The sequence below is a fragment of the Mizuhopecten yessoensis genome, unplaced genomic scaffold (assembly GCF_002113885.1).
Source record: "Mizuhopecten yessoensis strain PY_sf001 unplaced genomic scaffold, ASM211388v2 scaffold4625, whole genome shotgun sequence".
NCBI lineage: Eukaryota > Metazoa > Mollusca > Bivalvia > Pectinida > Pectinidae > Mizuhopecten > Mizuhopecten yessoensis.
In genome coordinates, this window is record NW_018405640.1 from 121,151 (window position 1) to 144,397 (window position 23,247).

The 23,247-nt window shown below is 35.2% G+C and overlaps 1 protein-coding gene across 8 annotated transcripts in view; it reads right to left on the reverse strand.

Annotated features, from left to right (window-relative positions):
* Positions 1-23,247, reverse strand: part of LOC110449475 (titin-like) — a 121,712-nt gene that overhangs the window by 93,933 nt on the left and 4,532 nt on the right. For 7 of the 8 annotated variants that reach the window (XM_021496353.1, XM_021496356.1, XM_021496357.1 and 4 more), the window contains exons 6-10: positions 23,053-23,145; positions 22,324-22,419; positions 20,801-20,965; positions 20,102-20,254; positions 9,413-9,599 (exon numbers count right to left, since the gene is read on the reverse strand). In XM_021496353.1, coding sequence (XP_021352028.1) covers positions 9,413-9,599; positions 20,102-20,254; positions 20,801-20,965; positions 22,324-22,419; positions 23,053-23,145 — 694 coding nt within the window. Of the gene's footprint in view, positions 1-9,412; positions 9,600-9,761; positions 9,904-20,101; positions 20,255-20,800; positions 20,966-22,323; positions 22,420-23,052; positions 23,146-23,247 lie in introns of those variants that run through there. The other variant, XM_021496359.1, reaches the window with a different exon arrangement.

Here is a 23,247-nt window from a genome sequence, read left to right on the forward strand (position 1 = left end):
ATTGAAAAACTTGAATGAAAAATTTGTGAAATTAAAGTTTTGTTAAGCTAATCATGTGATGAGATTGACTTCAGGAGAAACAGCATGTTAAAAGCTTGTGTTGCCCCTTCCTGAAGTGGTTCTGGAGTTTTTACATTATGTAACAGCTGTTGTTTTCTACGTTAGGTAGGTGTTTTTGTTTGTTTGTTGGACGTTTTTCCCCATTTTATCAGAAACCTGTTACAATTAAATTCCATGGCAATCTTCGTTAAACATTTTTGCTGGGAGAAGATAAGAGGTTGCATGTGTCCTCTAAACAACCTTTCATCAAACTTTTTACCACACAAGAATGATGTTAAATCAGGCTACTTATTCTATCCCTTATCTAAAATGTATACAGTATTTAGTTCAAATAGCTATATTTTTTTCAAATGAATCATCAATTAGAATATCAACTATCTAATAAAATCTATTATCTTCATTTAATTTCCAAACAATTGATGATGTGGCTATTATCAAAATCACGTTTCTGTTTCTGTTTTGGGCTCTCTCTTAATTTTTTTTAAAAAAAACAACATTTTATAAGAAATTTTAAAAAAGATTACTGATATATACAGGTACAGCTTTTCACTATCAGACTTTAAAGGTGCCTGTTTAAAAGTTCAAAAAGATAAGAGTAGGCACTAAAGCGTAAGTCTAGGTAGGGAAAGGGTGAAAACAGTCCTTTTTGGCCTAACTAAAATGTAGACGAGCAATATTTAAAGAAATGATGCAACAAAACAAATAATATCTACCTACAGTTAATACTTCGAATTTTAGGGGTTCATACTTTTAAGTTCTATTTTGATCTGCAAAATAAATGGGTGCACCACCCGGTTTCAAAATCTTTTGCAATTATTGAGAACACTCCATTTGGAATCCGGGCTGCGACGGTCAAGTGGTTAAGGCGTCTGACATTCTGCTACCACTAGCCCTCCACCACTGGGTCGCGGGTTCGAGACCTACTTGGGGCAGTTGCTAGGTACTGGCCGTAGGTTGGTGTTTTTTCTCTGGGAACTCCGGCTTTCCTCCACCACCAAAACCTGGCACGACCACAGCTGTTACCAATAGGACGTAAAACACAAACAAACCAAATGAAACTATTGGAATCACTGCATCAACAGAGGCCTTTATTGGGTGTCCTGTTAAAATTTTATTTTAGACGGTTGTAATGCTCGCTGGCATTTCAACTGTACAATTCAGTTTATCATGGATATCATATTTAAAAGGGCCATTCCCTCAAATATTGACTGAATTGTGTGCCATTTTCATTAATATTTACCCTGTTTCTGCCTCAGTGTTGGTACATGCAGACTTACAGCAGACCTGGGTTATTGTTTGTGTATGTAATTACCTTCACCATATTGGAATCATTTCCAGATTTGATATGGTACATGTGCTATTATATAGCTCTGGCCTTCTATATACCGCTTGCATTACACATGTCTGGGTGTATACGAATTCTGACGCATTCTGACGCTGATCAGCTATCTAAAGCTCCTGATAAATCTTATAACATCAATTTTCTATCTGCCTCCTCACAGGTGATAGAGAAAACAGATAAGGCTGTGAAGACCCATGTAGGGCACACCCTAAAATATGGACTGGTCTTAATTGTGAACTCGCTTTTTGGTAGTGAGTTTTCTTGCCATGTTGAATCAGGGAAACAAAATTATCATATAGCATTTTGTTGACAGTATCTTTGTTTTTAAGAAATATCAAGTCACTGACCATGACCTTCCATATAGACAGTTCATTTATAGCTTCAGATAGGACTCTAAATCAGACATTGCCACTGTCTCGGACTGTCTATGTCCATTAACCCTATCAGTCTACCGGTATATATTGCACAGTGCAAGAGGTATTTATTCATTTAATCCAGTATAAATCGATCTTTATCCTGCAGTTTTGAACCCCAGATCAGTAGTTTTTTTAATCAAACATTTCTTATTCTATAAATTACTTAATTTATGAAAGAAGTTCTATCAACTTTTATCAACCCTTTCACCACTCACCAGTCTATTCAAGTTACCTCAGGGGTGAAAGGGTTAATCACTCTTGTTGTCTTGGATGGTCAAGCACACAGATGGTCTTAATGAGGGAGGAAACAGCCATACCTGGAGAAACCCAAGTGGTCAGGCAAGGTGACCCCTATATTTTGTTTACGTCTGATCTAGGAATCAAGTCTTTTTAAGAAGATGAGACTGCAGCTATGCTATCCATTGAGCCATCAAACCCATTCATATATAGAGAAGTCTTTTCATTACAGAGTGCCAAAAAATGGCAGGCAATCCCCAGGCACTGTTAATGAAACATTCTCTGGTATACTGTTGGTACAGGTCTTCCTTAAGCTTCATCCCCCTGATAACACATCTCCAGTAACAGATGGTCTCTAATACAGTTTGGTGCCTTTGGCAGGAAAAACAAACTTATGCTTATACACATATATATTGTGTTTTTATTTATATACACCGGTACAGCGCAGCAGTTTTATCCAAAGATTAGCTACCCGCAGCCACTATAAGCTGCTCACCATCAATATTGGCAACACTTCTGAAAATTGTTGTTGCTTCAAACAGAAACTTTTACGACATTACTTCAATGAGTGACCACAAACTTTAGTGGTAACGAATAATTCTACTCATCCAAATTTCGAACAACTTCAAAGTTCCCTACAGTAGCTAGCCTTCAGACATAATCTGGTATAGCTATTTGTACCGGCTGATTTGGCCGCCTCCCAGATCTCCCCCTCTGAACCTGATGCTATCAAACATTGGGGGGCACAGACAGTATCAAGGTAATGGTATACCTGGTAATGGTGACACTATCCAGGAAAACAGAAAATCTTCCACTAAGGTCTGCAATCAAACAAAACATCAAGCTCTAGCTGTAAGGCTTTGTGAATAAACATATTATTGTCACTAACATCTAATACATCAACTCCAGGTAAATTGGGCTCGGCCACATATAACATCAAAAACATAGAGGTCTGTACAGATAGAAATGGTCCTGTCTTATTCATAAGTACTCGCAAAGAAAGAAGAGTTCAATATTACTGCTAACAACTAATTGTATAATAACAAATCTATATGGATTACAACCCAGACGACGAATTAATCATATTACTGCCAGCCTAAGTAAGACACTAGAAACATGTAGCTATATATATATCACCTTCTGAAGGTCATCTCAATAATAAACTTTAATGTCTGCCTCATATGCATCTGTATACACTGTACATAAAACAACCCAGAAAATGAGTCGATCTTTTGCAAGTCCACAAAACAACAAAATCAAATCTTTGATGTTCTTGAATTGTAGCATATATCATTGATTTCACAGACAAAAAAAGATCACTTTACCAAATCATTCCTTGAACACATATAATGGCCTCTTTGACCTTTGACCTTGACCTTGTGGGTAGAGGCATAGGTGTGCTATTCAACACATTATCAAGTCATTACACACACACCAACAAAATATTCACCTAAAATTATGTTGATAGGTTGAGACATCAGACCACAGCATATTCAACTAAATGATGAACCATTGATTGACATATTGGTGGTTACAATGTTAATTGGTCCCCAAACTATTTTTCAGACATTGACCAGCAGTACATTGAAGTGTTACCATAATCATATCCAGAAAAAAACTTAATGTTGTAAATCCTCTCCCTTATCATAATGCGTAGAATGTAAACAATATTTATCTAAACAGCATAGACAAAAATAAACCTACCTAAGGTTGTAGGTTGACGGAGGTTTATCTGTGTATCTTTCTGACATTTACACAGCCATCCCAGTACACAGAACCTAGCTACCTTGTAATCTGTCAGTAATGTGTGCGTTTTATTTTCAAAAATAGAATAATCTGTTAGTATCAAATATCAAACTGTAGGGAGATGCAATCATGGTACAAGGCCAGATATGTTAACAATTCCAATACAGTGCAGTCTGTCTAATCTGACCCCTAAGTAATCTGACATTATCACTAATCTGATCCCTGAGTAATCTGACACATCTATAATACGACCAGACTTTTCTGACATCATCTCTAATCCAAACCCTGAGTATTCTGATGTCCTGTCTAATCTGACCCATGAGTAATCTGATGTCCTGTCTTAAATCTGATCCCTAAGTATTCTTACATTCTCTCCAATACATCTTGTCTAGTCTGACCCCTAAGTATTCTGACATTCTCTCCAATATATCCTGTCTAATCTGACCCCTAAGTATTCTGACATTCTCTCCAATATATCCTGTCAAATTTGACCCTAGGTCAGAGAATGTCAATTCTCTATAACCTGACCCTGAGTATTTCCAGCATTTTGTCATATTCATCCTACAGCTGCAACCCCCTTCAAAATAGCTACCAAATAAAACCTGTGCATTCTGACATCCTATCTAATCAAGCAAATTTGTTATGTTATGGTGACTATTCATCCCTGTGTTATATGCTGTGATATGGAATTGTTCATGTTGTGTCTTAATATAGAGACAGATTGCACCAAACATTCCTTTGTCCAAACTCTGGTTACTGCTCTTTGCTGATATTGATAGTGTCCGATATATCCCATCAACAAACTCTGTATCCTAAAGGTGAGAGTTTACTGTACTCTCTATAACTGGTAATTACCACTTATCTCTGACCATCCTAACGATGTTCTCTGATGATGCGTCAAAACAATTCCCCTCCTCATTTATCTCAATAGCACTGTCATAACCTCTCCATCATCTACCTTATCTCACCAACTGGTACAAAAGAGCTCCAACCGTAATTCAACTCATATCATTAGTTTAGTACAGTCCAATATATGTAGGTGAAACCCATCTCTTGATTTCCTATCCCCATACCACTGCCCAAAAAACTGTGGTCTCTGATTTTTGGGAATTTGCTAAAATGGTAAATTGTTATGGGATCTGTTATTCCTGGCTTTCAGGTCAATTCTTGCCATGAAGCGTAAGACTAGGGTTAGGAGGAATTTGTTTGCCATGAATTTTTAGGGGAGGATATTTTGCTGAAAAAATGTTACCACAAAAAATCGGAAAAATCAACAAAGTGGGTTATCTATAATGAATGCTCGTTTTTTATAATTAAAAGATTGTACTACGAGACCTTAGCATGGCGGGAGGCACAAATTACAAGGGTTTTGATGAAGCAGATCATCCCAAACTTACTGTTTTACTTTTGTGAAAAATACATATGTATACTACCCACCTAGTTCAGACAATTGATTTATGACAAAACCATTCTTTTTTTTAAACAATGAATTCAGGATACAGTACCAGTCATTTTATTGCGATGACTTTTTATTATGCTTGAACTCATTAAGCATTAATATGACAGTTTTTCTTTCAAAGACGTAGAAATGTCTCATTATTTTCACAAAACAATTTGACTGTTCTTTACCTCATAGAGTGAGTCTTTCAAGAAAACAGATTGCACAAGTGTATAAAGCTCTAAGCTACAGTGGTATATACAACAACAAACTGTTATCATCACATGACTCTGCCTTGGTAAATAGATGTGTAGGTTGAGTTCAGTGCACAAAGGGTATCTTACCAAAGAAACAATCCGTCGTAACAGAGTTGCAACAATTAATTGTTCTTGACTTCTATCATGTAGCACTAGTATGTGTTGCCAACTGTTCAATATCTCCAACAGATTACCTAAGCAGGAACAGGTCTAAAACTTGACTTAAAGGCAATGGTGCCTTTTGTGTTGTACGTGTCCATACATTATGGTCATGGCACCGTTTCTTAATTATGTTTTGTGATATTTCTCAACAAAAATATGTAAAAAAATAATGAATGTTAATAGTTAAAGGAAGAACATCTTCTTCCCTGTGTGACATGTATTATGTGTTGAAACTTTAAGTTCCATTATGTGCACGAAATTTGGGTAACTTTTTGTTTTTGTTTTTGTCTTTTACACATGCAAGTCATGATTAAAATATACAAAGATTTTATTCCAAAATTGGTATTCTAAAATATGATATTCATTTACCTTTCTAGTCAATTATGTTTCATCAGAACGAAGTCTAAGTGAAACATGATCCAGGGAAACTGGAGCACATGAGGGGAACACGATATTGTATTTCCCTGTAATGTGATCTGCATAATCTATCAGTCACGTTTTAATTAGATGAGGTATAATAACAATTCTGATGGCATGGCTTCAGTTAACTATCTAAAATATCTATTGAATGGAATCATCAGACATTAAAATTTGAAGAAATATTTCTTTGGTGCCAATTGCAACATCAGGAAATATTCCTTTACTAATTAGAAGGTACAAAATATTATTAACTATTTATGCACCTGTTTTCCTCCGGAGATTCCCAATACATGAACTAGGTATAGTATTGCACCTGCAAGATGGAAGTAAGTTATTAGCATAATCCAAAATCTGATAATCTAGGTTTTATTAGGTATATCTGTACCTGTTAATTAGTGAGAGTTTGTACCTGTTAATTAGCGGGAGTGATACTAATGTTTGGACGAGATGAGCTAGAATACCAGTCATTCATAGCCGCTGTATCCCCACTCACGAGATGGTAGAATGGGACGGTAGAATGTTGTGATGGGTGTTATAATGCAGCTACTCATTTTGTGTAGGTGTGTTAGAGAATGGCAGGAATTCGGGGCTGAGCAATACCTCCTGGCATAAACGATCACTGACTGCAATTCTTCATCATCAATGCAAGATATTTACTGATAAGCTTTAAATAACATCCATGATGCATCATCAGTCAATAACTGAATTTTAACTGACAACTATCCACTGTAACGTGTCAAAACCTTCCAACTTAGTACCGTTCGCATATTACAAAATATTACACGATTTGAAAGCAATATTTCAATTCAGATAAAGACCTAGTAAGTTTCAGTACCAATTTGAAGTGTATTATATATAATTATTAATTATGTATTTTTAAGGTCTTTGAACACAAAAAAAACAAATTGTGAAATTAAAACAAATATGAAAGAAGATACAAACAAAACATAGATGAAGAAATATATTAGATTTGTAATGTTAATCAAGTTTATGCTTAGAAAATACCTGCAAAACATATATGCCCCACTCATGTACATAATAGTGTCTTGTTTGACAAATTTCTGTAAATATAAGTGCATATAACAATGACCTTGACCTTGACCTTGAGCTCATTTGAGGCATCCTCAAACTTGACCTTAATGAAGCCCCTCAGACTTATTGTTTATCAATGAAAACAAATCACCTAAAATAGGAAGTTCATTATCATATCCTATTAAGTTCCATTAGGGAGAGAACCAAATTTTTATCATGTCAGAGTGTAAGAACTTTTCTAAGTTCATGATGTTATGAACTACCAAAATAGGCTTTTAGGGTGTGAAATCCAGGAGATTCAAGAGATTATAAACCGCTGTGATATTATGACTCAAATGAGATTCATCAAATAATGAACACTTAGAAGTATAGGGAAAACAAACTGCCAAATGAGATTCATGAAGGTATAAATAGCACAGAGGAACTCTACAGGTCCTGAAGGTATGTCAGTTGATTATTTTATGAATGGTGGGCAATGATGTAGAGTTAAAAATTCCTTTCCTCTGAGCAATGCCAAGAACACAAGGGGTGACATGTACACCAATATGATCAGAAAAATACAACTTGATCAGCTGATTTGAAAGGTGCCATAGTAATTTCTCAAAGACTGGACACACTTTTTACACCTCGGGAAGATAATACAACTAAGTACAGTGAAATGTGTAACATTAAGTGTTGCAGTTCAAGTAATTCTGTGTTCAAAAGTCAATAAACCTTAAAGTAGGTTGATAACTGTAGTGTGAAGCAAGATTAAATGTCTCCTTCCTGTAAGGACACCAGTCTATCACAGTATTACTTGTCAGGATGACTGTGTACATTTGTACAGCTAGGTAGACTGGAGTAATAGGGTAACATTTTTGCTTAAGAACACAAAGAACATTGTGGCTTCCTGTTGACAATGTTGGATGAACCTACAACCTCGAGGGTTAGTAAGCTGATGTAGTATTATCTGTGCTATGCTGCTTCAAAGTCAATAATTGAAACCTACCCTAGGTGTGGTCATAATATGATGATTTATTTTGACTTACCTACCAAAAGCCATGTGTAACATTGAAATTTAGGTTTTAATTATTCTAGAATGTCACCTCACCTAAAGTGTGTCTGTGTCAACAAACAATTGGAAACAACAGTTTATATATATATCAACAACATCTCCATTACTTACCTTATATGAGGCAAACAGTGTTATTGTTATTTTCTCTAAGCAACAAACCAGGACTAAACATGTCAAAACATTATGACATCAAAACTTCATAGTTCACCCATATAAATGTAATAAATAAATCCACTGAATCAAAACAATATTTTCTATGTATTCAATTACTAAACAACAAGCTATATAAGTAAAGAAAAGTTTGATTCGAAGCAACAAACTAGGACTAAACAACAATTTGTCTCTAAGCAATTAACAAACTAGCACACAACACCAGTCTGTCTCTTAGCAACAAACTAGAACTAAACAACAGTTTGTCTCTAAGCAACAAACTAGGAATAAACAACAGTTTGTCTCTAAGCAACAAACTAGGTCTAAACAACAGTTTGTCTCTAAGCAACAAACTAGAACTAAACAACGGTTTGTCTCTAAGCAACAAACTAGGACTAAAAAATAGTTTGTCTCTAAGCAACAAACTAGGACTAAACATCAGTTTGTCTCTAAGCAACCAACTAGGAATAAGCATCAGCTTGTCTCTAAGCAACAAACTAGGACTAAACATCAGCTTGTCTCTAAGCAACAAACTACGACTAAACATCAGCTTGTCTCTAAGCAACAAACTATGACTAAACATCAGTTTGTCTCTAAGCAACAAACTAGGACTTAACATCAGCTTGTCTCTAAGCAACAAACTAGGACTAAACATCAGTGTCTCTTAGCAACAAACTAGGACTAAACATCAGCTTGTCTCTAAGCAACAAACTAGGACTAAACAACAGTTTGTCTCTTAGCAACAAACTAGGACTAAACATCAGCTTGTCTCTAAGCAACAAACTAGGACTAAACATCAGTTTGTCTCTAAGCAACAAATTAGGACTAAACAACAGTTTGTCTCTAAGCAACAAACTAGGACTTAACAACAGTTTGTCTCTAAGCAACAAACTAGGACTAAACAACAGTTTGTCTCTAAGCAACAAGCTAGGACTTAACAACAGTTTGTCTCTAAGCAACAAACTAGGAATAAAAAACAGTTTGTCTCTAAGCAACAAACTAGGACCAAACATCAGTTTGTCTCTAAGCAACACACATTAATTGACAAAAGTTTATATATGTAAGCAAACAACAAGCTAGCTAGGGCACATTTCTTACCTAAGTTAGCCTGTGCTTCCTTTATGTCTCTCACCCAAGCCTGCTTGGAATACGGGGACTTAGTGTCAAGCGTAAACAATGGTTCCAAGTCCTTTACACTTTCGTCTTTGACTCTGTCCTCTAAATCCCAGAATTCCAATCGTCTGGAGTCGGCGAATCCATCATGGTCGAGGTCTGTGTTTTTCAACTGCAAAAGTGTTTACAGATTCTCTATAACAGCAGTTAACTCTGACTATCAACAACTCTCCTTCGAGGTGAGATTCATAAAGGCAACCGAAAAATGAAGCAAAAAGGGGTAAAACCCCGAAAAAGATGAAAAAAATGTGCGTCTCTTCTCTCCGACACTTACTTTGTTTCTAAGGTTTCTGCCTAAGTCTCCCTTACATAAACTTAATAGTCATGATGGCCGAGGCCAGGAATTTGTGCATTTTTTCTGCCTCCTGTAAGTTGTAGCCAAGTCCTGGGGCCTCCGAGCTACAGATAAGTGTGCTGTAGTCTACATTTATGAGTCAGTACCAGTGGAAGAAGATGCTGAGTTAAAAATAGAACTTTTGAAATGGTACAGGAAGCTACAGGCTGATAGGAAGGTTTCTTATCTAACAGACATTCCAAGTTCCAGCTTCAGGGGCCCACCATGGGGTAGATAAACAATGATAATAATTCGGCAAGAGGCCAGCCAGGTTATATTTATTTATCAAGAGCAAGTACATAATTATGTATGTCCCTTTCAAGTTATCTGGTCTCTTTTAGCAGTTGGTCCCTTTTAAAAGTAAAACCTGTTTATAAAGACCACACCAAAACGGTTCGAATAAATAAGAAAGTTGGACTAATTAAAGAGTTCAAATGAGCTAGTCATAACAGACAGGTGATAGTTATATGCCTTAACAGGTGGTAGTTATAGACAGGTGTTAGTTATATACAGATGTTAGTTATATACAGATGTTAGTTATAGATAGGTGGTAGTTATATACAGATGTTAGTTATATACAGATGTTAGTTATAGACAGGTGGTAGTTATAGACAGATGTTAGTTATAGACAGGGTGTAGTTATAGACAGTTGGTAGTTATAGACAGGTGTTAGTTATAGACAGATGTTAGTTATAGACAGGTGGTAGCTATAGACAGATGTTAGTTATATACAGATGGTAGTTATAGACAGGTGGTAGTTATAGACAGATGTTAGTTATAGACAGATGTTAGTTATAGACAGGTGGTAGCTATATACAGATGTTAGTTATAGACAGGTGGTAGTTATAAACAGGTGTAAGCTATAGATGGGTGTTAGCTATAAAGTCAGTTGTATATAAGTTATAGACAGATGTCAGCTATAGACAGATGTTAGTTATAGACAGGTGGTAGCTATATACAGATGTTAGTTATAGACAGGTGGTAGCTATAGACAGATTTAAGTTATAGACAGGTACTAGTTATAGACAAATGTTAGTTATAGACAGGTACTAGTTATAGACAGATGTTAGTTATAGACAGGTGGTAGTTATAGACAGATGTTAGTTATAGACAGGGGGTAGCTATATACAGATGTTAGTTATAGACAGGTGTTAGCTATAGACAGGTGGTAGTTATAGACAGGTGGTAGGTTTAGACATATGTTAGTTATATACATATGTTAGTTATAGACAGCTGTTAGTTATATACAGATGTTAGTTATAGACAGATGTTAGTTATATATAGATGTTAGTTATAGACAGGTGGTAGTTATATACAGATGTTAGTTATATACAGATGTTAGTTATAGACAGGTGGTAGTTATAGACAGGTGGTAGTTTTAGGCATATGTTAGTTATATACATATGTTAGTTATAGACAGCTGTTAGTTATATACAGATGTTAGTTATAGACAGATGTTAGTTATATATAGATGTTAGTTATAGACAGGTGGTAGTTATAAACAGGGGTAAGCTATAGATGGGTGTTAGCTATAAAGTCAGTTGTATATAAGTTATAGACAGATGTCAGCTATAGGCAGATGTTAGTTATAGACAGGTGGTAGCTATAGACAGATGTTAGCTATAGACAGGTGGTAGCTATAGACAGGTGGTAGTTATAGACAGGTGGTAGTTTTCGACATATGTTAGTTATATACATATGTTAGTTATAGACAGCTGTTAGTTATATACAGATGTTAGTTATAGACAGATGTTAGTTACAGACAGGTTGTAGCTATAGACAGATGTTAGTTATAGACAGATGGTAGCTATAGACAGGTGGTAGTTATAGACAGGTGGTAGTTTTAGACATATGTTAGTTATATACATATGTTAGTTATAGACAGATGTTAGTTATATACAGATGTTAGTTATAGACAGGTGGTAGCTATAGACAGGTCGTCGTTATAGACAGGTGGTAGTTTTAGACAGATGTTAGTTATAGGCAGGTGGTAGCTATAGACAGATATACAGATGTTAGTTATATACAGACGTTAGTTATAGACAGATGTCAGCTATAGACAGGTGGAAGTTATAGACAGATGTTAGGTATAGACAGGTGGTAGCTATAGACAGGTGGTAGTTATAGACAGGTGATAGTTCTAGACAGGTGGTAGTTATAGACAGGTACTAGTTATAGACAGATGTTAGTTATAGACAGATGGTAGTTATAGACATATGTTAGTTATAGACAGATGTCAGTTATAGACAGGTGGTAGCTATAGACAAATGTTAGTTATAGACATGTATTAGCTATAGACACATGATATGGTAGCTATAGACATATGGTAGCTATAGACAGATGTTAGTTATAGACAGGTACTAGTTATAGCCAGATGTTAGTTATAGACATGTATTAGCTATAGACACATGTTAGTTATAGACAGATGGTAGCTATAGACAGATGTTAGTTATAGACAGGTACTAGTTATAGCCAGATGTTAGTTATGTACTAGTTATAGCCAGATGTTAGTTATAGACAGGTGGTAGCTATAGACAGATGTTAGTTATAGACAGATGGTAGCTATAGACAGATGTTAGTTATAGACAGATGGTAGCTATAGACAGATGTTAGTTATAGACAGGTACTACTTATAGCCAGATGTTAGTTATAGACAGATGGTAGCTATAGACAGATGTTAGTTATAGACAGGTGGTAGCTATAGACAGGTGGTAGTTATAGACAGATGTTAGTTATAGACAGATGGTAGCTATAGACAGGTGGTAGTTATAGACAGATGTTAGTTATAGACAGGTGGTAGCTATAGACAGGTGGTAGCTATAGACAGATGTTAGTTTTAGACAAGTGTTTGATAGTTATAAACAGGTGTTTCCTATAGATGGGTGTTAGCTAAAGTCAGGTGCTAGTTTAATACAGGTAGTAGCTGTAGACAGGTTGTTGTTATAGACAGGTGGCAGATTCACAAGGAATGAATGGTATTTTTTTCAATTTCATGCTGCCGGTTTCATGGTAAATATTTATGTAACCGATTTGCGTTCATAAAAGCATGAACATTGAAAAAATGATGTCCAATCCAAGTATTATTGACATAAATACAGATATTCCCTGATGTTTTCGATATTGAAGTGTAAAAGTGTGTCGTCAGTGCAAACGAGATCATGGAACAGCTTAACGTCACCAAAATGCTTGCTTCTAATGGTTGTCTCACGTTACTCTATGAACGCAGTTTTTCCTGGTAATACTTATAGAGGAACTAACAGTGAAAATGAAAATATAGACAGGTGGTTGTTATAGACAGGTGGTTGTTAGACAGGTGGTTGTTATAGACAGGTGGTTGTTATGAACAGGTGGTAGTTATAAGTTATAGTCAGGTGGTATAGTTATAAGTTATAGTCAGGTGGTATAGTTCTAAGTTATAGTCAGGTGGTATAGTTATAAGTTATAGTCAGGTGGTATAGAGGTGTGCCACCCCATCATACCCTTTGTCCCTCTTGATGTTTCCATATACTGAGCCGCTTGGCTCAGGGATCCAATACATTACAATAAGGTTAAAATCACTTCTTTCATACTAGTAGAGTAGATTTTAAAGCTTTTCTCAGACTCACTCGGGCTCTGCCCCTCTGCCTCAAAAGGGCCACATCATACAAAATTAAGCCCCCTTTGCTTAGGAATCCCTTAAACTAAATTAGGTAAAAATTCCTTAACTCATACTAAAAAAAGGAGTTTAAAAAAGAGGCCCAGAGGGACTGTATCGCTCACCTGTTTCTTTTGTTACATAAAACTGACATATACCAGTAGGTAACTTCAGACAAAATTTGGTAACTAGAACACAAGACATTTAATTTCTCTTAAACGCTTCTTAAGATATTGTTGTTTGAAATTTGAAATTTTAATTTTAAAGCTTTTAACCCACGCTGACCTTTGACTCTGGCTAGCACTTAAGCTGACCTTTGACCTCATTACTGTAACTGAGGAAAACATTTGCACTGCTTATCTGCATAATATACTCAAGTATCATGACTATTCAAAATGGTTCTTATAGGATATCGTTGTTTGAAGTTTTTAACACATTTGACCCCTGTGACCTTGAAAGTAAATCAAGGTCATTTTTGAGGGGAAACATTATAGCACTCCATCCCAGGTACCTTTTGGCCAAATATCATGACCTTGGCCTTATGGAACTTGAGAAGAAGATGTTAAAGCTTTTAACCCAAGTTGACATTTGACCCCCGACTAGCACTTTAAGTTGTCCTTTGACCTCATTACTGTAATTAAGGAAAAGATTTGCACTGCTGGTATTCATAACATACATGTACCCAAGTATCATGACTTTAGTCCAAATTGTTCTCAGGATATTGTTGTTCAAAGTTTTTAACATATTTGACCCCTGTGACCTTGAAAGTAGTTCAAGGTCATTTTAATGAGGACGTTTTATGGCACTTCATCCCAGGTACCTACTGGCCAAATATCATGACCCTAGGTTGTCCAGATCTTCAGAAGCAGTCGTTCCAAATAGGAAAGTTGATGGATGGACGTCGGTCGATGGACAGGCCAGGTGAACTAAAAAAAGTGTTCAACTTCCCTTATTTAATTAGCCATGTTCCCGGCCCCGAGGATGGGGGTAGGGGCTGACACACCTTTTGTGTTTATAAATAGAACCCCCTTTGCACAGGTATGCTACACACTAAATTTAGTCAAAAGCCATTCTAGACTAATTGTCTTTTAAATGATTAAAAGATCACAGTGAGACCAGAGATGTATTGCAAGCAAAGGGCTAGTAGTAGCCTTTCGGCCAGGTGAGCTAAAAACAGACAATATAGAGAAAGAATAATTGTAAACTGGTGTTTTATACAGCAGCAATTACAGTATTTTCCTGTCTCTGACTAAAATTGTTATTTAATCTTTTTTGGAACACAGCGATTATTGAAGTATTTTTGATATAATACATAGATACATGTATAGATTTATTCTGGCAAAATAATGTCAATTCTGACATTTTGATATAACAGGAAACCATTCCATTTATTAAGATTACAGTGATTTCATTTCATGAACTTTCCTATTTCTAAATTTAACATTGAAACTTTTAAACTTTTCAGGAAAAAAAATTCTGATTACTTTACCGAAATTAGTTCTCTCATACACTCAATATCCTATTTGTTTCTGCTTACCCTACCTACCTAATTTTATTTTGGCAATTTCCAAGAAAGCACTGTTACAGTCAAGATCATACTCCTATATAAAGCCTAATATTTATTACATACCTAAAAAATACCCTAATTTTTTTCAGACATCTAACAAGAAACACATAATTTTTGTTTGGCATAATTCCATAGAAGAATTTCACTTCAGACCTGTTTTTTCAACCAAGAGTATTATCTATAATGTATATAGAAAATGAAGCAACAAAATAGAAATTTAAAGCTAGGAGTTACCTTCCCTTGGCAAGGCACTCCATTTCTCATTTTGATGATGTGCATTGATACTTCCATTATAGCAATATTGGTGAAATGTATGATTGTCAGAGGATATGTCCCTAGTTTGACTCCATGTAGCTTTTATTTCTGTTTTTATTTTTCAAATTTCAAATACAATTGTAGTTGTTATTCTGTAAAATGCATTACAAAATATGATTTATATGATATACTTCCATAGAAAATGACTTCAAAATGTTTTTATTATGCATCATACTTGCCAGCTCTTTCTATTTAGGAGGTTGATTCCCAATTTTAGACCCTTAAATTTAGTATTTCCATTCAGTGAATTTGCTAAACTATTCCTATAGATGCCTTCTGAGATCTAATGATTTCATATGAAAGAACAACTCCAAATATATCTTTTTAACTCATTTTCCCCTGAAATTTCATAATGAACTATTCCAAACTTTGAATTGGAAGAGTTCAAATGTGTCTTCAGGGGTGAATGAGTTAAAGATTATTGAGTCCCTAGAGGGTTAAACTCACAATTACTTATGTTTTTAACGATAAGCATGCAGAATCTCCCCCATTGAAATTTCAAATGGTTGGCAGGTATGATATACTGTGATGCCAATGGTATAAGTATATCTTAATTAAATGGTAACATGTATTTCCCTAGTACAGATGTTTCCAAGACAATTATGAATGCGCAAATAATTTTATCTTGCAAAATATAACGGAGAGAAGGAATGAAAAGAGCACTGCGCACTCGGGACCAAAACAGCTATTTAAGTGTGGGAGGACAATTTGTTATTTCACACTCACCGTTCTCAGATATTTATTTACATCAGAGAAATCATAACATTACAGACTGCTCCAGAAGGAATTTATTAGTCATCAAATACACCAAATATCCCGAAGTTTGGCACAGCTACATAGATACGGAATTATACCAAATAATCTGCTACACCAACTACGCAACATGCCTGGCCGTCTCACGGAGCCCCACACCTGCCTTGTGACTTTTATACAGCATAGGCCTCTTTCCCGAAACTTTGGGTCACGTGTAAAATTAAAAATAAATCTACATAATATAAATTTATAAAATTCAAATTGCCAAACTCAGTTCACACTATTTCACAGTAACGTTTTTTTTAAATTATTTGTGTTGCAATTTCAAAAATACTCCAAATATTTTCATTTAAAGTATATTTTGTTAAGATGACCATACTTTTGGTGCTAGCGTAAAAATGCCCAGCAAAAATCTCGACTGACGCAAACCACAGGTACGGAATTAGCAAACTTGTAGGGTATTGTGTTTGGGTTTCGTTACAAATGTATTTATGCTTCGTATCGTTTAATGACTTGTGTTGATAAAGAACAACGCTGTTAATTGTGAACACAGAACTACATTCCGTGCCAGTATACACATCCCTACCCACACTTCTGTACTGTTTTTGAAGAAATTTGGCTGTTGTTGTGAAAGTCACCGAATGTCTGCACGAAGACACTGTACCATACAAAGTTCACTCAGGAATAAACAGTGGATGTTATAGTTTACTTCATATAAGATTGTGGTGAAAAGAGTATAGAAGCTTTCATTGTATTAATGCTCAAACATAAAAAAAAAAACATTGTGAGAGTCATATGAGAATTTTAAGAACATAGTCTGAATGTTTTTATTGTGATTAATGTTAGATTTAATGTTTTATGCTTTTTTCTGTCCCCTGGCCAAAACATACCAGAGTATGTTTTCAACTATGTGCACATTGCTTGCTTAAATGTATAAAAGTGATTGTAAGCCTTTGTTTTTTGTTTTCACAATTATAACCATTACTATTATCCATATGGGGTAAAGCGCTTTAGAGTAATTTTACAAATTATATATAGGGCGCTATATAAATGTTGTATATTATTATCATTATTATTATGCTACCTTACACATTTGACCTGTGTTTCATTTTAGAGTAATCTCCCTTTTGCATATATATTTCTTTGATTTGTGTTAAATATATATATTATCCTACACATTGCATGATCCTAAGGGGCGACTTAATTTAGGATCTTATCTTTTCTCTTCTTAAATTTCTAAACAACTTTCTTCTTCCTAATGTCTTCCTTGACAATGCCTCACTTTTGGCCTTTAGTTGAGCGTTCGCCCCTGTGGGAAAGGCTTTGGGTTCTGTCCCCTGGCCGAAACATACCAGAGTCTGTACCAAGAGTACCGCGGGGCGAAACAATATACACCCGTTGAATGCCATATAGTGTTATATACTTTCTTACATTGAAATAAGATCTGTATCATTCAAAGAGTGGTTAGCTGACATGCTATAAAAATGTAGGAGAAAATCTCTGGACAAAAAATCAAATACTGAAATGAACAAAGGGCAATAACTTTTGCAAAGATCATTGAATCAAAATTCTTCTAAGAGAGACACAATTTCATATCATGATTATAATGTTTACCAAGTTTCAAAGAGATCCGTTAAAAATGTAGGAGGGGATTGCAGGACAAAAATCAAATACTGAAATAAACAAAGGGCAATAACTTTTGCAAAAAGTTGTCAAATCAAAATTCTGTTCAAGGTAACACAACAACATATCATGATTATTGAGCCTACTAAGTTTCAAAGAAATCCAATAAAAAAAAAGTAGGAGAAGATCTTTGGACAAAAAATCAAATACTGAAATGAACAAAGGGCAATAACTTTTGGAAAAATTGTTGAACCAAAATTCTTTTAAGGGAAACACAACTTCATATCATGATTATAATGTATACCAAGTTTTAAAGAGATCTGTTGAAAAATGTAGGAGAAGATTGCGGACAAACAAAAGTTTACACCGGACGGACGACGCCATACCATAATACTCCCGTCTAATTTGACGGGCGTATCAAAATGGTAGTTTCTACTCCTGCTTAACGCTCAGCAATTTAGGAGAGGGACACCTGGTTTGCCCATTGTCAGTATAATGTGACCGGGTGGGGTGTCCTGCTGGGTGTCTTCGGCAGTATATATTTCAGTGAGGTAGCACTATAAAGTCGGCATCAGTTCTGTGCTATCACAAGGAGACAAACACGAACATATCGCAGCCTCCCAAGACACACACGCATAAACTAAACGCTTGCATCATGTGCACAGGGGGGGGAGGCCTTCCTTAAATTACCATAGCTGTCATGTTGATAGGACGTTAAACAATACTACATTGTAAATCAAACCAAACCAAACCACAATTACATATATGAATCATTTGTTTGTCATGACCTAAATTTAAAGTGTTATGATGCTTTATAAATGTTGTATCATTGCCAAATTTATACTAAATATTTACACTAACTTATTAATTTTTGATTAAATATTTTTTTCATCTTCATGGCCAATTCTTTTTTTCCTTGCCAAGAAAGTTAAGCTATTCAGTTGCAAAATAATTTGTCCAGTCTACTAGACAAAGGGAAGGACATTACTCAAAATCTTGTTCAGTATACATGTTGGGTCAAATCTGCTTGTATACCATATGTATTAGAATTAAGCGACCATCTGACATATGCAACAACTTTTTATGCTTCCTAACCTCTTTTGATTAAGAAATCTAACTGTATTTAGCAACCACCTATATCACACTTCAATCGTTTTGTTCAATTGTCGCTTGCGACCACTTTTAATTTTTCCCAACTATTTTTACTTTATAATTAAGAATGTATTCAGTGATCACTTTTGTTATACCTCAAAAATTATCTGAAATACACAACCACATTTCACAAATTAAACTATAATTGGCAAAATCTACCAAACAATTTGTTTTAAATATAATACTCTGTTGGATGAAGGGCTTCCTAGCGATCGTCTTATTTAAATTAAGTGAGCAAGTTTGAAAAAGTCTAACAATGGTTTTTGACCACATCAATTTGTTTTACAAGTTATAAATCTGTGGATGTGCTAAAACCAAAACATCAATTTTTATAACAGCTGACGGTTTAGAAGTCCCTTCTATGAACTCTGATTCATACCATCAAAGTCTTATTATATGGAATGGAATTCAAAATCCATCACTTAGTTTCAGAGAAGATGTTTCATACATGAGGACTCTGCACCCTGTGACCCCTAATGCCCCGACCTCATAGCCTCTTGGAGGGGTAGGGGGCTGTCAACCACCACTAGCAGAGTGTAGATTCTCATCCCCGTCTGATAAGGATCATTGTCCTCAAGTTTACTGAAATTCTGATCATAACATTCAAAAGATGTTGATTGTACAAGCAGGCATATAATTTGATCACCATCTGGTAGGGATCATTGTTTGGTGAAATTATGATCATTACATTCAGAGAAGTAGTTGGTTGGATTCATTTTTGCACCCCTCGACTGTTTTTGGGCCCCTGCGCCCTCACTATCTTTATCGTAAGGATCACTGCTAAGTTTGGTAAAATCCTAATTATGGCATTAAGAGAAGCCTGTACATNACCCACCCCTGAAAAAGTACCTGGCGACTGCCCAACATAATCCTCGAACCCACAACCCAGTAGTGAAGGGCTAGTGGTAGCAGAATGTCAGAAACCTTAACCACTTGGCCACTGCTCAACCCCCCCAACCCCCCACATCCCCAATCACCACTACCTCCAAGCCAAAATTGACCAAATTTAAAGCTCTTTTACACACTAAGATATAACAGTATATCCCCATGTAAAATTTAAGAAATTTGAATTTCTAAGTTCTGAGATAATCTCTGAAAACAAAAGAGTGGACGGACATATAGACAGTCCAACACCATGGTTACTAGCGGTTCTGAATATCTGACATAAGGGCTGTCGGGCCCTAATTAATTCTTTTTCAATCTGTGGAGAAGGAAAAGAAAACCAAGATTGGTTACCTTGACGATGCGGTCAAATTGTAGTTTTTTGGGTTCTCCGTCCTCGTCACGCTCCACTGCACTTGCCAGCAAGACAGCATCCTTGAACAGGAACACTTCACGCTCCACTGGTTCAGAGCTGTCAGGGTCACCATCCCACATCATTGCCGATTCCTGTTCCAGAGTAAAATTACAGTTACTGTATAATAAAGGTAATATCATAATTAAATTTCTCTAATTTCATCTTATTTTCTAATGATAAGCAGTGGAAAAGAGTGTTAAATTATTCACCCTGACCCATAATTAATTGGTTTTTATAGTAATTAATTTTTGACAAATTATCAGTTTTCTTCATTCAAGGTTTTCACTGAATATCAAAACCGACTGAAAACAAAAGTATAAGAATTTGGCAAACCAAAAATAGTTTATGCTTTATTTTGAATGAAATGAGGAGAAAAAGCATAACAGATATTGGAACTAAAATAAGGATTTCAATAAATATTGATTTTATTGTAGATCCATCAAGGTGATCATTACATTAACCTTGAAATTTACACAGTAAAGAAAAACATGTAAAGACATATTTGAGAAATAGATTCTTAACTCAATCAGCAGATCTTAAAATTATATCAGTTAAAAAAAAACCCAAAGTTCTCAAAAGTACCTAACAAGTCCAAATTCAACTTTAAATGACTGAAGCAAACTGAAGGTCAAACGTACATGTCTGATAACTGGCCCAAGGTCATGGATATTCCCATCGTATCCTTGGACAGTGTCCAGCAACATGATATTGTCCACTTCCTGACAAAGTTCATCCAGCATCTGTACCACAGACATAAGCTGGGAACAGTCCCCACCTGCCTGGGATGTGTATTTCATCAGATTCTACAAAAAACAGAACATCATTTTTACACTTGTGATCATCTTAATTATTATCTGACACACAAAAAGGACATCATCAGATTCTATACACAAAACAGTGACATCAGTTTAAATTTGCATAATGGATATTATCATACATGTATCATACACACAGAACAATGATGTAATATGATTCTACACACAAAACAGTGATATCAGCTTGCACAAAACACCTATCATCATTATACATATTTCTTACACACAAAATAATGACATCATGTAATTCTACACACAAAACAGTGACATCAGCTGTACACATAAAACACTGAACAGCATGTTTCTTACACACAAAACAGTGACATCATGTAATTCTACACACAAAATCAGCTTATACACAAAACACTGAACAACATGTTTCTTACACACAAAACAGTGACATCATGTAATTCTACACACAAAATCAACTTTATACACAAAACACTGAACAACATGTTTCTTACACACAGCTAGAACAATGATTGTCATTAAATTCTATACACAATATATATTAGCGGCACTGACCGATTTTACACACAAATTAGTAAAACAATCTGTTAACATTATAACCAAAAGTTTAAAATGCCCATCACATACACTCCTACAGTGTTGCACTCTCACAGTGTGGTGTAACAAAACATAATATCAGTTTAAGGTAAAGGGTCCCACTGTGTCAGTTATAAACAAAGAAGAGTTCCACTCAGGGTGTATTTTACTAGAGTAGTCTCCCTTCTATACAGAAGATGAAGCAACAAGATTTTTTTTGACTGAGAGCAAGTTTCTCTGTCCAGTTATGGATCTTTAAAATATTCATGTTTTTTTCAAAAGCTTTAATTGCCACCATAAATTAGACTCTTATTTTAATGCTATGCATTTATAAATTCTTGGATGGTAATATTGGTAAAGTGTAGCTAGGCTTTCCAATTTAAAGGTCTTGAGATCGATCACTGAAGTTTTTCTATTTTCGCTTTTTATTTCTATTTTCAGACATTAATACATATTTGCAAACAACTATAATTTCTGTAAAATGCATTGCAATATGTCACTTTTATGGAATTCTTCTTTTGAAAAGGACTTAAACAAAAATTCACCTTAACCATTTCACCCCTATGTAAATTTAATAAACTCTACCATGCATTGATCTGGATGAGTCCATTATGGTCCACAGTGGTGAAAGGGTTAATGACAATGTTAATATAATAGTTTAACTTGTTAGTACCCTTTATCTTAATTACATTTATCAGGTCTTAACTTTTGCTATGACATGATATGAAAAGTGATCTTATTTTTTGCTTTAAACCCGAATTAAAATGAAATCAACGACTATGTGATACTGAACTCCATACCTTAAGTAGATTAATGTACTCATGTATTCGTTCAACCGGTCTGTTCAGAAGATCCTGGAATGCGTTGTCAGGGTCTCCAATCTGTTTACTGTAAGACTGAAACCAAGTGCACTTGTGTAAAAAAAATATTCAATGAAACATTTCTGAAACAGATGAGATAACAAACAGACACTTTCATACTTGCCAACAATTATAATTTCCATGGGAAAGCTTACGCGCACTCAGAATTAAAAGCATAAATAAAATTTGTGTATGTTCACCCTAGGGAAAAATAACACTTTAAATGGCATCTTTGGAGCTGTTCTTTCAGATGGAATTATTATAACTTAGAAAATAGCAATAATTAGCAAATACACTTGTTGAAAATGCTTAATTTTAGGGTCCAAATTCGGGAGTATCCCTCCAAAACAGGGAGAGTTGGCAAGTATGAGTTAATAATTACACATTTAACATTTTTGAAATGTTCACAAAAAAACTATTTCTGCTAGATCAAACAAAAAATCTTGCTTTGTAGAGAAAACTTTCTTAATAAAAAACTCAATTTATATGATCAAGATTTTATGTATAAACAGTAATATTGTACAAGGTACAATAACTTCCTGATTTAAATGTGATGGAATAAATATTTACCAGAAAATTTCAACACCACAATAATAATCTGGAAAACAAGACAAAAAATCCCTGTTAAGGTAACAGGTCTTGTCTGAATTTTCAGAGTATGATGCTGACCTGTAGGAATGCTTGAATTTCCTCCGAGTTGATGTCTTCGTCTGCCTTCTCCCGCCCGGCCCAGAAAGGAAGATACTGCTTCAGACTCTCCCTCTGTGAAACATTAAACAACATTTTCTTGAACCAACATTTTCACAACAACGCATTTAAAGTAAAATTCTTCCATTTTTCTACTGCATGTATACTCAGGACCTT